The following is a 15,946-nucleotide window of genomic DNA, read 5'->3' as shown; positions in this document are numbered from 1 at the left end:
CTGATTCTGTGTCCGTCCTCCTCCTCACTGCCATACCACTCTGGTGGAAGAAGGAAAATTGATGGGTTTTGGTCCTGGCATGCATTAAATCCCACAGAGAAAAGACTGGCAGGAGCACCTCTCAGAGGCCTTCTCAGCGTCACCTCATCTCCAGTAGTACACATCACTGATTAGTCTCTGAGGCGGTAAATAGCTGTTGTATTTGGAAAAGCTTTTGATAAGAGTGACTTTTATGCTCTTGTGTAATATTTCATATCTAGATGTACTAATATTTCATGTTAAGTTGTTTGTTTCACTTCCTGGGAAGTAAGTATCTCTATTTCGTGTTCCCGCCCTTCTTTTTATTATTGTATACCAGGACATAGCTGTTTAATTCAAAATAACATCAATATATAATCAGATAGCTTTTTCAAAGTTACCCTATATGTATCTATATATTATGTAAATGCAAAGCAAGAATCATGTCTATATGTACTTTATTTTTTCACCAGCTATTTTATTTTTATAAAACCTGTAGTTTGGGTTTTCTTCTAACTAGAAATTTAATTATTTCTTCCATTTATATATGTATGCAGGAAATAATGAAGAATGAAAAATGCAGAGAAGAAATTCAAATGAAAAGCCAAGATTTTTATGAAAAAGAAAAGCTTCTTCAGGAGGAGAGCAACAAGGAACTTCCTCCACCAGTTCAAACTCAGATTAAAGGGCATGCCTCTGCTCCATACTTTGGAAAAGACGAACCCTCAGTGAGTCCCACCAGCACTGGCAAAACCTTTCAGCCAGGATCCTGGATGCCGCATGGTGACAAGGGCCACAGTCAATGAGCGTACTGTGGTAAAGTTTTATTTATATGTATGTGACTATTTTAACAAATAAAAGTAAAAAGTTACTTTGTGCTTTCCATCTCTACTCTAGTTCTCTTTTCCCTTAAGCTTAAGATCTTGCTTTCACTGTTGTGTAAGTGTGAGATTATCAACCATCAAAACCTAACTTCTTGTAGACTTAAATCCTTCACTTGGTTTATTCAATCATCATTCCACTTATGAATTTGCTTAGTTTTTTCCTCTTTTATTTGTTTCCATATATCTTGGTAGAAATGGTAAGGGTAAATAAATATTGAGCTCAGAAGACTGCTGTTTCTAAAGACTCTAAAGGACTAATTTCTATAATTCTAAAGGATCTATAGGAATTAGAGAATATGGAAATTCTCTGTTTATGAATTGTCTTAGATTTTTCCCTCTTTGGATTGCTCCCATATATCTAAGTAGAAACGGTAAGGGTAAATATTGAGCTTAGAAGTAAAGACTGCTATTTCTATAGATTCTAAAGGATTCTAAAGGACTATAATTTCTATAGATTCTAAAGGACAGTAAATTCTAAAGGACTAATCAAAAACATGAACTTGGATGAGGCATGTGGAGGCCAAGAAAATTTACTTGATAAATGAAAAAAAAAAAAAACTATCTTGATGAATAGATGGGACCAAAGCTAGTTTATGGTGGGATTGAGGTTGGAGTTTTAAAGAAAGGTATTTGGACCAGTAGAAGTAAAGAATCTATCACAATAGTCTGAAAGGATGGTAAACAAAGAAATGGTACAGTAATAGTTTAGTTCTGTAAGATTAAAAATTACTTTGAAGAAATGGAAAATAGAGCAGAGTTCTCAGAAAGTGATTCCACTGTTACTCGATTACAGTGATTTGTATATTGAAAAGTATAGATACATGATAACATTAAAATAGATTATATACAAAAGTGTTTTAGAAAGGTCACTTTCTGAAGTACATAACCAAGTTTCTATTGCTAATAGTTCTAATTATTTTTTTTTTCCATTTATGGTTTTCTTTCTCAAACTTTGAACTTTTTATTTTGTATTGGGGTATAGCTGATTATCAATGTTATGGTAGCTTCAGGTGAACAGCAAAGGGAGTCAGCCATAAAATGTATCCATTTTCTCCCAAACCCCTCTCCCAGTTCTAATTCTAACATAGTTCTAATATAGAGATCGTCTAACAGTGTTTGGCATTGTAACAACTACTCAATAAACATGGACTGAAGAAAAGACTTAGATCTTAATGCTCTGAATAATATAAGAAAATCCTTGGTTAAGTGTTTAATAATGAATTCCTAAAAACACATAGGTTGAGATTTTTACTTAATAGAATGTAAAATGTTTAATTGCTTAAGAAATAAACTACAGAAACATTTTATACTGAAACAAGTAATCAAATGTAATCACCATAAGACTTAAGGAATGACCAAAAAAGCCCTTAGGTAATATTAACATTCAAGCAGCCCTGTTACTATCAGGTTAATTATTCTGTTTACGTTATTATAAAGTAGTATTACATTTTACCAAAGTTAGGCAAAAAAAGAACTAGCTCCTAGGCAATATAAAGACATAAAATTTGTTGTGTAATTGCCTGTAAAGTAACATGTCCTTGAATCCTTGATTACAGGAAAGATTCTAACATGATAGAATGCTTCTACTACCAAATTCCTGCCAGCTTATTAATCGTATTCTGTGTGCATCTCTTGCAGATGTTTGCCATGTAGGCTGTTTTGTGCGGGCGTGTGTGCTGAGTCACTCAGTCCTGTCCTAGTCTTTGCAGCCATATGGACTGTAGCCCATCAGGCTCCTCTGTCCATGAAATTCTCCAGGCAAGAAGACTGGAGTGGGAGTTTAGAAGTATCTTAATATATACGAAAAAATTTACATTAATTTTAATTTGTATAGTTTCATTTTAAAATACCTGTTTTACAAAAAAAGAAAACCTTAGCCAATAGTTAACAGTAAGAAGATGATACTGGCCCACTCATTCAAGTGTGTATTTTCAAAGTGATTCTGAGAGGTAAGAATAAAGTTTGTAGTAATCCATCCACATTACTTTGCTCTAGACTAACATTTTTAGGATGACTGGTTATACTGTTAGGTGGTATCAGAACAGGGTTCTGAGATCATTTAGTCCTACATAAAAATGAGACTATAAGCTTGACCTAGATAAGACTGCCTTTCTAAATAATCTTGTCTTTATACAAGGCTTTTAGGCCAGACACATGCACAGCAGAATCAAAGTTTTACATAAATTATTTACTCGTCTACCATATTTCATATTTTAAATAGCTATATTTGGGGTATTTGCAAGTTTTCTAATGAAAATGTTCTTCATCATCTCTCTTCAAAACAGACTCCAAACCCATGCAGTTTTAATTTCAGAAGTTAAAATGTTCATTTTAAAATAGTATCATATATTCCTTAACTACTCTCAGATAAATCCTTCCTGACTTCCTATGTCTCTGCTATACATGCATCTAGGATTTTTCTCCCCAAAGCCCTTATTATACAAATTGTTCAAGTATACATGTAATGCTTGTTGGGTTTAACCATATAAGTCTAGCCTGTTAGATATCTGAAGTTAAAATTTAAAAAAAAAAAAAAAATGGAGGAAATAATTTTCCCCACTATGTTATCCTTTTTCTTTGCTAGTTTTACAAACAGATCTGTCATTTATTTACTTTTATCAGCCTTGATTCAATACCACCATATTGATTTTTTTTAATGCTATCTCATTAAGCACACTATTCAAAATGTAACCTATACTTACCTGGCAGGGGAGATACCATGATCACGAAGGTGGTTTTCCCAGGGCAAGGCTTATCCATTGCACTCCGGATGTGCTGACCCCTGCGATTTCCCCAAATGTGGGAAACTCGACTGCATAATTTGTGGTAGTGGGGGACTGCGTTCGCGCTTTCCCCTATTTATTTTAAATAAATAAATAAATAAATAAAATGTAACCTGAATTCACTTAGACTAGGCTTTCTCAAACTGTTTGTGTTCTTTGAGGAAGGGCGGAAAAGAGGGGAGGAAAGTCTATGATAATCAAAGTAACCTAAAAGGCTCCAAGAAATCATGCAGAAATGAATTGCTTTACCCCGTTTCCCAAACTTGGTATTTGAACACAGAACCCCTTTTAATATGTTTGAGAAATACAGAATTTGTCCTTATGCGTTTATTACAGATATGAAGCAAACCAAAGTGAGCCTATACTCAGTTGCAAACATAAAAACAATCTTTCCTAAATAGGAATCACACTTCCTCTAACTTAAAAGCAGATGAGGTATAAAGTGCCCCTAAGGATAGGTGAGAAGCTGTTTGTTATAGTGGACCTCAGCATTGGGTTTCCAGCTCACTGCATCAGAAGCTTATTTCTTTTGCTCCTGTGATGTCAGGAAATAAGTTTAAAATGCCCTGGTGTATCTGATATAATAACACCATACTGAAGTTTACCACAGGACACTATGGGTCAAATTCTGATGCACAGACTTTTGGGGAGGGAGGCAGTATAATGTTTGTTATAGGCAGTCTGTTTTTCCTTCAAAACCACCCATAAAAGGTAATTAATTATACTACTTCTAAGAACTTCAGAAACAACTAATAGGTTGGTAGTTTTAAAAGAAGTATTCTGGGTAACAGTAAATGGGATTCAACTGTAATAGTATAACAACAGAGTGATTTTTCTGAAGAATATCAAACCTCACAATAATTATCAAACCCCGTAATAATTAAGTCCCCAACTTAATTTTTCAACTTTATGATACTGAACAGAAACTGTTGAAGTTTGATCTTTTCTCAGGCTAGTGGCATACGCTAGGACACTCTTGATGCTGAGCAGTGGCACGGAGCCACAGCTGCCAGTCAGTCATGCAATCGCAAGTAAACAACTGCTACCCATACACTCGTCCTGTTCCCACACAACCATCCTGTTTTTGACTTTCAGTTCATTATTCAGTAAATTTTCAATCTGTAATGGGTTTATCAGGATATAATACATCCCTACCCCTGCAACACACACAACATACAGACACAAATACTGTAAATCCTTATTGATCTCAAATGTATAAAATGGCTCCATAAACGTTGGGAAAAGCTGAAGAAATAACAAACAGCCTATGTCAAAGAAATACAAAATTGTATTAAGACCAAGAGGAACCATGGAAAAGCCTGTTATTTAAATACCTTTTAACTGTCAAAATGAACAATGAAACCATAGCTTTAATAGATAACTAAAAATTTTAATTTCAATAATATAAAAAGCACATCCTAGATCACCTGAATAACTAGTTTGTAATTAAACACAATTATTTCAGTGCCTAGAGTTGCAGTGCGTTGCTTGGGCTGGCATCAAGAAGAAACTGACAACCTAAAACAATAGTAATTAAGTATTGTTCAAACCAGTCCATAAACATTCTCAGAGGTCCTTAGGTTCTCAGACTGGAGATACACTGCTCTCAACTTTTACAAGTACAGTTGACCCTTGAAGAACATGAGTGCAAACTGTGTGGGGTCACTGATACAGACTTTTTTCAGTAGTAAGTACTACAGGGACTGGTGCACTGGGGAAGAGAAAATAGTACTACAATACTGTGTGATCCAGGGCTGGTCGAGTCCATGGATGAGGAACTGCAGATGCAGAGAATCCGCACGTAGGAACAGTGTATAGTGAGGGTCCACTGGAAGCTATTTTCAACTGCGAGGGAGGGCAAATGCTCCTAACCCTGTGTTCAAGGGTCAGCTATATGCTTGTCTACAAATGAAACTCATAACCCTTTGAAAGGTTTAACTTCTATAACATATCTAACCTGAATTATTATCCCTTCCCCCCCAAAAAAGCTCAGGACCTCTTTATAAAAAAGTATCAAATTTATTTCAATATCTAGTTTCATTTTTAAATTAAAGCTATTGGACAATTTTTTGCAAATTAAAATTCATTATTAGAGGTGAGGAAAACATTAATAAACTATTACTGAAAACAAAATTATCAACCATGCATTTAAAAAAGCCATGTTAAAGAGTAAAAAGTTCCAATTATACTATTTAACTGAAGGAAATATCCTTTACCTCTTTATTTCTAATTATAACATTCTCATTTTGACACAATTTACACCTTTTTCACCCAATTAATACAATGCAAACAAAATTTTTCCAAATATTAAGAGGATATTGTTTACCATTTATGACATATAAGATAACTGTAACTCTTTAAAAGTTCCTTAAAAGAAAGCTGAAATTTTAATTTTCACTGTGAATCTGTCTGATCAAAAAGTAAAGGACATAACCACCACATGAATTAAAACAAAGAATGGAATAAAAAACAAAAGTGGTATCTATATAATCAGCAAATTATCTGATAAGACATGTTAACTACTTCACATTTCTACTTAGCATAAGTGAGAATAAACTGGTTCCAAGGTTTGGCATTTTTACTCTTAAGCTTTAAATCATAGTGTTACTCTACTCAAGTCATCTCTAAGAAAATGGCAGTGTTCATAAGTACAAAAATGATTATATCCAGTAGGTGGTATTCTACATAGTCAAGACAATTCTTTATAAAATTAGATTTTTTAAAATGCAGACTATCTGGTAATTACCAGTATCTCAAAAGCTAAAATAAGAAAAATACAGATAATAAAGAAGTACTCATTGAATAATATTATTTTGCTTTGAGGAAACCAGAAATGATTCTATTCCAAGAAATAAGTAATAATGATAAAGAGATGTAATTAATACACCATGTATCTTTTAAGCCAAACCACGCTTTTCTGCTCAGAACAACTCTTGATTTTTACATTCTTAATCTTTGTCCAGAACAGGACATTTTAAGCCATTTTTGAATAGAGTTCATAATCTAAAGCCACTTTTCTTCACAGGATGTTTTCATTTTAGTATTCACACATAAGCTGCAAAAAGGCAAATGAAAGTCAGTTATAAGAATCTGTAGCATAATAAATCCCAATTTACAGTAACTGTCAACAGAGTTCTATGCCGAAGCTGAAAAGTTGCTACAGTACAGGTGAGAACTGACATTCTTCCACAGACTCAGACTTCATTTAGTAATACTGTCATAAGATCCAAAAAGAAACCTTAATAGGTCCTTTCAAAGATGCATAATTTTCCGAACAATTTTCCTCTGGACGCACAGCCTGTTCATTCCTTCAATCCTTTTTTAGTCGTTTAGCTTTTGCAATATTTTCTTGACGTTTTTGTTTCTTCTTTTGCTCCTTTTCCCTGGCCTCAATCATCTTGGCCAATTTCCAAGACAGCACAGCACTTGCTAGAAACAATGGAGTCAGAGCCAAAATAACTGTTGTAAGGAAGCCATATGGGTCCTTTGCAGCCCATTCCACAACATACTCAGCCCAAGCCTTTAAATCAAACATCTTCGTGGAGGCCTTAGGAAAGGGGTGGGAAGGGGCGGGGGGGGGAGGGAGACAAGAGAAAAGATTATGTGGTTAATCAAATTTTTAAAAGGTTACACCAAACAGTTAAATCAGAATTCTATTATCACTCAACAGTTTTTTTGTTTGGTTTTAAAAAGTGCTAATTAGTACTATTTTAATAAGGACTAATATTTCCAATAAGAAAAAATAATTCACTTAAGACAACAAGAAGAGTGAGACTTAAAAGATGTGAAGATACAGAAGAGAAAAAAAAAAGTATGTGGAATCTGTTGTAAGGATTATGCATTCTCACATGCCTCCTACACTCAAGACAAACTTTAGCAGCAGAGTTTTATAAGAATCTTGAGTTTTATGTGCTTATTCCAGGGAACAGCTGAATCCCATATGTCATTTTCTCACACAGCCTTATTAAGTTCTAATTAACAAAAGTGGTGGTTCAGTCAGTAAAGAATCTGCCTGCAATGCAGGAGACATGGGTTTGATCCCTGGGTCAGGAAGATCCCCTGGAGAAGGAAATGGCAACCCACTCCAGTATTCATGCCTGGAGAATCCCGTGGACAGAGGAGCCTGGTGGGCTACAGTCCATGAGGTTGCAAAAGTGAAACACAATGACTAAACCTCCACAACAAAAGTACAATCATCAAATTTGGTGTCTCAAAGTCAAGAGTATGGGAAATGCCTGGAGAAAGGGACATAATGGATGGCTGTTTCTGAAATGAAACAAGAAGGTAAGGGAACCATGATATTATCCATTCATATGCAGAGAGAGAAAAGCAAAAGATGACATGCCAATTTTATGCCCTCCTTCAACTTTGAAGACATAATATAGTAAATGAGAACAAACTTAACAGATGAGAAAATTAACCGTTACAGGTCCCATGCCTGTTGTTCCACTGAGTTAGTAAAGAAGGGCCATCTTGCAAATCAGGATGTTGTGGATTTGAGTGATATTTTCTATTTTGCCCCCAGAGACTTTTCAACCTTTCATGTTTGTGTCAATCTCCAAAGTGCAGAATTAGAATAGCTGGGATTTAAAAAGTCATGTACCTTATGCTTGAGTAGTGGTCTCTAATTTTGTCCTGGGATTATCAGCCAGTCACAATTTCAGATGACCTTTGGTTGGCTGTCTTCTTCTTTAACTTCACCAATACACTTCTGAGAGAAGGTTTAAATTCTATATACTGGTTGGGTTGAAAAGAATAGACAAAAGAAAAACCGTGAAGTCACAACCTTAAGGAATAAATCATAATACAATTTTAAATGTTAAAACTGTAAATTATATGCAACCTATAAATAACATGTAAAGTTGCCTGGCATATTAAATACATTCAGTATCTATTTCTTTATAATCTTAAGACATAATTACACAACTAAAATGCCCTGGAAGAAGCTCCTAATTACTGGGGATCAAATATTTCACTCAGTTACTTATTTCAACAATAAATTTAGAAAGCTCACTCACATAAAAAGCTAACTGATCTGCTGCAGCATATCCATTCCTAGTACTTTTTATATTTTTAGAGGGTTAGGTTTGTTTCATTTTGAGTCAGTAAGGGAGGGCCTTACTAATTTCAAAATCGAACACCGCTTTACTCTTTAAAAGGTTTTTTAGTCTCATTATATAATTTGTGTCCTTTATAGAAAAATCAGAGATAAGCAAAACAAAATATGTCACCTACAATTCCATTACCTAAACAAAACTACCATGACTAGATTTAATTATACCCTATCACAATTCCTTCATATTTTTATCTGAAGACACAAAGTTCCTTTACCGTTAAAGTTCCTAGCCTTCCCCCACCCTCAATTCGTACGCCCCACCCACACAGTGAAGACTAGACTCTACAGATCCTCATCTGTTTTTTCAGCTTCTCCAGCCCAGTAATTAACTAATCCAAGATTCAGAGACCTGCAAAAGAACTTTGCAATAAAGAGAAAGGGGGAAGTAAAGGACCTAGTTATGGCAGAGTTTTAGACATTAATACAGAAAAAGGAGTTACCATCCACACGATACACACCTCCCGTGCACCTCAATTTCGGACCCCAGGTGCCAGCGCCCTCCACACTTTAAGGAATAAATATTCTTCTTCCTTCCGGAAAGGATCCACCAGGCATGATCTTCGGATCAGACCCGCACGGCGCCTGAAGCTGAGGGCACTTCACAGCCACCCGCACTTTCCTTTCCTTGTGTTTTCCCCTCGCTCACCCTACCCGCTGGCCCGCCTCTGGGGCCACGCTTCCCCGACCCTCCGCCTCGGCGCGCGCGGGCCCGGCAGGGCTCGAACAGCCGGCGTCGTCCTCGCCACACCCTGGGCCGCCGGCGCCGTAGCCACCTCCGCTGAGCACCGGGGCAAAAGCGCGGCAGCGACCCCCAACCGCCTCCCCTTCACCTCGCCGGGGACGAAGGGTTCGGACCCCAACTCACGACTCACCTCCAGGCCGGAAGCAGGAAGGCGGAAGCCGCGACTCTCCCAACCCGCCCACAGGCCGGCCCTCGCCCGGATCCGGCCTGAGGAAGTCGCGGGGCCAGTTTCCGGCTGCGCCATTGCTGTGTGGGTCCCGGGAAAGCGGGGAGGGTGGGGCGGCGCCTGGGTTTCCGGGGAGAGGCAGGTGAGGCCGCTCGAGGTGAGCGGCGGCGCCCGGCTGGTGTCTGGCCCGAAGCCCGAGTCCCGCGCCTCCTGCCTGAGGCGCGGGTGGGCTCCGGTTTCTGGGAGCCGGTCTGGAAGCGCTGAGGACCCCCTACTTTTGCCCCCGAGGTCATCAGGAGAACAGCCGCTCCCCTGCGGGAGCCTGGCCAAGGGTGGAGGGCCCTGGTGGGTGAGGTCCGTGACCCCCGGAAACTCCGACCAAGGAACGGCGGCCAAGAAAGGAGTTGGTCCCCACAAACCGCCCAGAGCCAAGGTGAAGGTCACACCCAGCGACTCCTGAAGGATTCTAGCGAGTTCCTCTGGTTCACGTCCACTCTTTGACCCTCTCCTCTTCTGGTTGGACAATAGTTAAAGCCTCACGTCGAGGAGACCAAGCGCAGCAGGACCGTGGTGGGTCCACTGAACGTTGTTTCTAAGGGAAAATGCAGCCATGCTGTGTGAAGAAGAGTTTTTGTTGTTTCAACTTAAGAACCTCTTTTCACAAAAGAATGATCGATATTTGCCCAAAGTCAACTTGATAAATAATTAAACTGTGTGGGCATAGAGTTCCCATAGAGGTACTTGTTCTTTCAGTGCACAAATAAAGAGATTCAAAAGTCAACAAGCAGAAAGAGTGAGTTCTCATTGTCTTCTAATCTACAGGAACTGAGAGATTAACTTGGGTTTGGTTGGTGATCAAGTTTTGTGATCTCTTGCACTGAACTGCTCTGTTTGACTACCTCTTCAAATGTTGCAAGACCTCTTCACTGGTGTGTGCCAAATAAAGCAGGTTTTTATTCTTGAAAGACTATAGAATGTTCTCTTTGAGGAGCAAGCTGTGACATGTATAACTAGTTTAGGGATAACAACAGTAACCATTATTTACCAGGGAACAGACTTTTGGCAAATAATCTAATGATCTAAAATACTGTTTGTTGGGCATATGTTAATGTTTGTATGTTGTATTAGTAGCAGTTGTTTTCTTACTCATTCTTGTTTGAAAACTTGGATGATGGTTTCAAAGCTTGTGCTGCTTGGACCTAGCCTGTACCTGGAGTAGCCAGAAAAAGCAGACTCAGTCATTGGATTGTGTGTACAGAAAACTTGACTTGCTGGCAGTAAGACTTTGTGGGGTTTTTTGGTTTGTTTTTTTTTTTTTAACTTGCCCAAATAGTAATTCCAGGAGAGGATCAGAATTTATTTTAACGTCCTTCACTCCAGAGACCAGTATGTGTATGTGTTATTTTAATCATGGTTAGACAGTTTTCCTGATGACTGCCTCCCCAGTAATTCGCTCTGCTGGGTCCCTTGTGAAATGCATGGGAGTGGATGGAAAGGCACATAAGAAGGAATCGTCTGTAGCTCTTTGGCGCTAGTGTAAATCAGGCTTTCACTGTCTAATATTACTGGTCTCCTTTCCAGTTCCAGGAATGGCTACAAGCCCAGGAATAGCGTAGAAGTTGCCACAGCTAAGCTCCCGACAGCTACCTGACTTGCCTTAATGAAAGGTGGTGTCGAGATTGGTTCAGACAGTGCAGGCTTCTTTCTAGAGTCAGGAGTTTTAGCTTGTGAGTTGTGATTCACAGGCCTTGTCTCTGGTGATCTGATACTCTGAAAAAGTTTCCTCTTTTGTATTTGGAAAGCTGTTAGATTATCCCTGGGGTTCTTTCAGCTTGAAAATTCTATTGATTAAACTGGATTTGGCCATTTTTCTTATTTCAGCTTCATAAGCAGCAGCAGAATAAGGAATTTAATGGAAACATCATGGCCAATTTTCATAAGGGCTTGTTCTTTATTTGAAAGATTCTTAATTGAGTGTTCTCTCTCAGATGTCTTTCAGAATTTACTTAGAATAACATGGAAATAAGGTCTGCTTGTATTTTTATTTAAGAAATAAAATCTTAACCATTCATGTAGCTTTAACTGAAATAACTAAAGCTTACACTTTAATTAATGAGGGTTGTCTTTGAAGAAGAATAATTACTTTGTATCATATCACATCATATCCATACCAGTTACTCTGTTGCAATTATAGTTTGAAAATGGAGCCTTCCAAATTTTTGAGTTTTTTACTCTTAATAATTATTAAGTAAGAACTCATCTTTCATTAGTTCTGTTTAAAAGTCTTTCTCTCTTAGGTGGTACGTTTCACCCTGACTTATGTCAAAATTGTGAATGACAAACCTCCATAAGATTCTCTTATAATAATCTAGACTTAACTAAAGATTTTAAGAGTTTTCTTACCTGCTTAACAATTTGTGTTTTGTTTTTGGTAGAATTGGTTTCTTCCCTAAGTTTTATTTTATGAGTTTTTTCCTACCATTAAAACACAATGCAGATAGATTTCTTATTAGGCACATTTATGTAAAAATAATAGGTACATGTAACTAGGAAGGTCATAGGTTTTAGTGATATTTGGAAGATTATACTGCAGAATTGTAGTGTTTAAAGGCTATTTATTGACTGCTGTGTTCCAGCTACTAGGCTAGATGCTTTGCATCTCTTATCACTATTGCTGAGACTAAACTCTGCAGGATGGTATTATACCTGTTTTACAGATACGGGACCAGAGACTTAAAAAGTAGAGCAGAGTTCTAAACAGATCTGGCCCAAAAAAGCACTGCTCTTGTTTAATTCCAGAGATTAGACAAAATGCTGATCTCATAAAATGAAAGTAAATTTTTTATTCTATAATTGTTGATTTAACTAATAATCACAAGAAAATCTTGCCATACTTCAAATTGCCCATTGCCCAGGTGGTGGCAGCATGTCTCAAAGAGCTAGTGTGGTGTAGGTTTTCTCCAACCTTGCCAGTTGATTTGCTTCTTCATCCCACATACATCCGTGACCTGTCTGTTAAGCTCTACTTCTCTCTTGGGCACTTTCACTGCTATTAGACCAACCCATCAGTGATTCACTCCATCTTCCATCCTCCCTTCTGCCTCATCTTCTGAATGGGTCATACTCTGCCAATATGCTTTCAGCCTATCCCAAGGACAGAGGAGCCTGGCCAGCTGCAGTCCATGGGGTCGCAAAGACACAACTGAGTGACTAACACTTACTTGCTTATTTTCCCTACAAAGAAAGCATCACCCAAGTATTATTTTTTGGAAATTTCAGTAACACAAAGGCTTTTTTTTCCTTCAAATATTGTTAGTTTTCACCCTTTTTTGTTAAATGTAATTTGGCAAAAGCACATCATAAACTAAATAAATGGCTGATATTATTATGAAATACTTGTTTAAATTAGAAGACATGTGTCTTAAATGTAATGGGATATACCAGTTAAGAAGGTAATAAAAAGCTTTTAAAAGATAGAATTTGTCTTCAAAATAAGAACAAGAAGATTCAGTAGGGAACAGTGAAAGGTCATATAATTTAGAAGGATGTGCATGCGCGCGCACGCGCGTGTGTGTGTGTGTGTGTGTGTGTGTGTGTGTGTGTGTAAGAATAACTAGCTAAACTTACCTTAGCCAAAAATTTCTTGGAACATTGTTCTTGCAGGGCTACTTCCTAGAGATTTCAAATCAGATAGTACCTCACAGAAGCCTTCTCTACCCCTATTTTATTTTTCTCACAACACTTCAGTCTGACATCTTGTTTACTGGTTTATTGTTTATCTTTTCCCTGCTATCATATAAGCTAGATGAGATCAGTTACCACAGTACCTAAAATATTGTTTTGAATAATTGATTCCAAGATACAACATTACCACTTACAAATAAAGTTAGTGTTTGAATGAATCATGAAACAATCTAACTCCTGGGAATCTGAAGCTGATGTTAAAGTATCAAACTGTTATTGTATATTTTGAAAGAAATAAGGGATGCCCCAGTTAGAATAGGCCCCAGAAAAGATTAGTAAATAAGGTATTTCGGAAAGATAAAAATAATTGTGGTTATCTTGTTAATGAAAGAAGACTAGTTGCTTAAGGATTTCCAAGTATGTAAAAAGTATGTTGAAGGAACCTAGTGATTTATCATCTTCATTGATAAGATAAAAGGAATTAGTCCTAGACTGTAGGTGCTAAGATTTAAGATAACAACAAGCTAGACTAGAGATTTAAATAGAGATCTTTGAAAATGAGGTAGGAGTATATATTATGCAGGCTAGATGCCCTCTCTAGATATTTCCCAGCTTTATGATTCCCAATGCAGATTGCAAGAGAAAGATAGCAGATGCTTATCTCATTGATTATATTCCTTGCTGTCTATGGCCTTATCTGCACATTTAAAAAACTTTTCAGAGTGTTTGAGTGATATGTATTGATACTTTGGGTAGTTTATAGAAGTTTTTTCACATGATTGAACATTGGGTGTTCTACCTTTTTAACCCTGCAACTGTTTACAATTCTATATCTCCAGAATGTATTCTACATGCACATGCAGCAAACTAATTTCCCTTTTGGAAAGGTGAAATTTTCATTAAATTCTTCTGAAGCCTTGAGTTGCAGTCCTATTAAAGTTGTGGGAGACACTAAGCTTTCCTGCTGAATCTAGAAGTTCAGATATTCGGCTTATCCCTAAATGATGTAATAATATTAGCCATATCAGGTCACCTTTAGTTTCTGTGCTAGGGTCTCCTAGCCATTAAATAGAAGTTGTTGTCCAGTTGAGAAAACTAACCCATGTATAAGAGTCCTTCAGTGTAAAGACAATGTGTATTGCAAAAGCAGCCCCTAGCAGCATCACCTTCACTGAGTAGCAACTTAATTTTATACATTCTACCTTCACTTAAGCAAACTACTCGAAGTAACCATATCAAATATAACCATATTTGCTGTATGATATTGTCAGGTATGTCGGCCTCTGTGTCATACAGGGCCCTTTGTGTATAAAGTCCCATTTAAGATATTTTAGAATGTGATTCTTAAAAAAAGTTTTGGAAGCCACTTTTTCATTGGAAGAGTATTTCCTCTCTTCAATTTGACAGGCAGCTCAGGAGCCAAATTTGATACTCAGGGTTAATATCCATCCTGACTTGCATGCTTGCATTTCTTTTTGAATGTATTTTTCTTAGAACAGATATTCTGTACCTGTCATTATTGTATATGTTCATGGAGTAAGATACCTGGTGAAATAAGGCACAAGTATAATATGCCTCTAGATCAAGTGTTTGAACCTAGAATATAGCATAGATGTTTGATATGTAACAGTAGTTATTTGGTAGTAAAACTCTTCCACTGCTTCCAATTTTTATGTTTATTTTAAAATCTTGTGCTATAATATATCATTCAGAACTAGGGGACATAGGAGATCATTGTTTAGAATTGCATCCCAAAGTCTAGTTCTAAAAGCTAGCTTGTGCCTTTAATAGCCCTCAGAGTATAACGTGTATATTTGGAATCTAGTTTTAAAAGTGAACAAAAATTTACTGGTGCCAGGCTATAAATATAGTTCCCTAAACCATCACTTAGAGACATATCCTAGTCCCAAATTCATAAATTGCTTTTGCTGAGTTCACGGCTTACGTTTTTAAGCTTTAAGTCAGGAAGTGAAATAGTCTGAAATCCAAAAACTCCTTTGTGATTCATATATGTCCTCTTGAAGTGTAATAAATAATTGAGGTGCATATGATGAGTTTCTGGAGGCTTTGAATTTAGAGTTCTTAATTTTTAGAATTGACCTTGATCAGCTGATTTTCTGTCCTCTGTAGTAAGGAAGTTGGACCAATGTCCTCTTGAGAGTCTTTTCATCTCTAGGTTTCAATATTCTATTGTAGGCTTTGCTGCAATTGTAGACTATATTATTAATGAATATAGATGTAGTCCCCACCAGGGACTTCCCTGGTGGCTCAGAGGGTAAAAGCATCTGCCTACAATGCGGGAGACCTGGGTTCAATCCCTGGGTTGGGAAGATCTCCCGGAGAAGGAAATGGCAACCCATTCCAGTATTCTTGCCTGGAAAATTCCATGGACGGAGGAGCCTGGCAGGCTACAGACCATGGGGTCGCAAAGAGTCGGATACGACTGAGCCACTTCACTTCATAGGTGTAGACAAATCTGATTTAATCTCCTTCTAGGTACATAATTGATCATGTTGTGTGGACCAAAGAGATCATTTAATATTTCTGTGCCTA

The 15,946-nt window shown here is 37.3% G+C and overlaps 2 protein-coding genes and 1 non-coding gene across 4 annotated transcripts in view; 2 read left to right on the top strand and 1 right to left on the bottom strand.

Annotated features, from left to right (window-relative positions):
* Window positions 1-3,754, top strand: part of NDUFAF2 (NADH:ubiquinone oxidoreductase complex assembly factor 2) — a 165,941-nt gene extending 162,187 nt beyond the window's left edge. The window contains exon 4 of the mRNA XM_070774650.1: window positions 576-3,754. Within this exon, the coding sequence (XP_070630751.1) occupies window positions 576-824 (249 nt within the window). The 3' untranslated portion in view covers window positions 825-3,754. The remainder of the gene's footprint in view (window positions 1-575) is intronic.
* LOC139178076 (U1 spliceosomal RNA) lies at window positions 3,597-3,760 on the top strand. The gene has a single exon (XR_011562506.1). It is a non-coding gene; the product is annotated as a U1 spliceosomal RNA (small nuclear RNA).
* A 1,924-nt stretch (window positions 3,761-5,684) lies between these two features.
* Window positions 5,685-9,802, bottom strand: SMIM15 (small integral membrane protein 15). Of its 2 annotated transcripts, none has more exons than XM_070774654.1 (3): window positions 9,674-9,802; window positions 8,289-8,422; window positions 5,685-7,232 (listed from the first exon to the last, which is right to left on the bottom strand). In XM_070774654.1, exon 3 carries the CDS (start codon window positions 7,218-7,220, stop codon window positions 6,996-6,998), a length of 225 nt encoding a protein of 74 aa, XP_070630755.1. In that variant the 5' UTR covers window positions 7,221-7,232; window positions 8,289-8,422; window positions 9,674-9,802; the 3' UTR covers window positions 5,685-6,995. The 2 variants fall into 2 exon arrangements, with proteins under 2 accessions (XP_070630755.1, XP_070630753.1); XM_070774652.1 differs by lacking the exon at window positions 9,674-9,802 and adding an exon at window positions 9,260-9,426.
* Window positions 9,803-15,946: the final 6,144 nt, after the last annotated feature.

This window comes from Bos indicus, chromosome 20 (genome assembly GCF_029378745.1).
Source record: "Bos indicus isolate NIAB-ARS_2022 breed Sahiwal x Tharparkar chromosome 20, NIAB-ARS_B.indTharparkar_mat_pri_1.0, whole genome shotgun sequence".
NCBI classification, from domain to species: Eukaryota; Metazoa; Chordata; class Mammalia; order Artiodactyla; family Bovidae; genus Bos; species Bos indicus.
The sequence above is the reverse complement of the archived record's forward strand: the minus strand, read 5'-3'. Positions and strand labels throughout refer to the sequence as shown.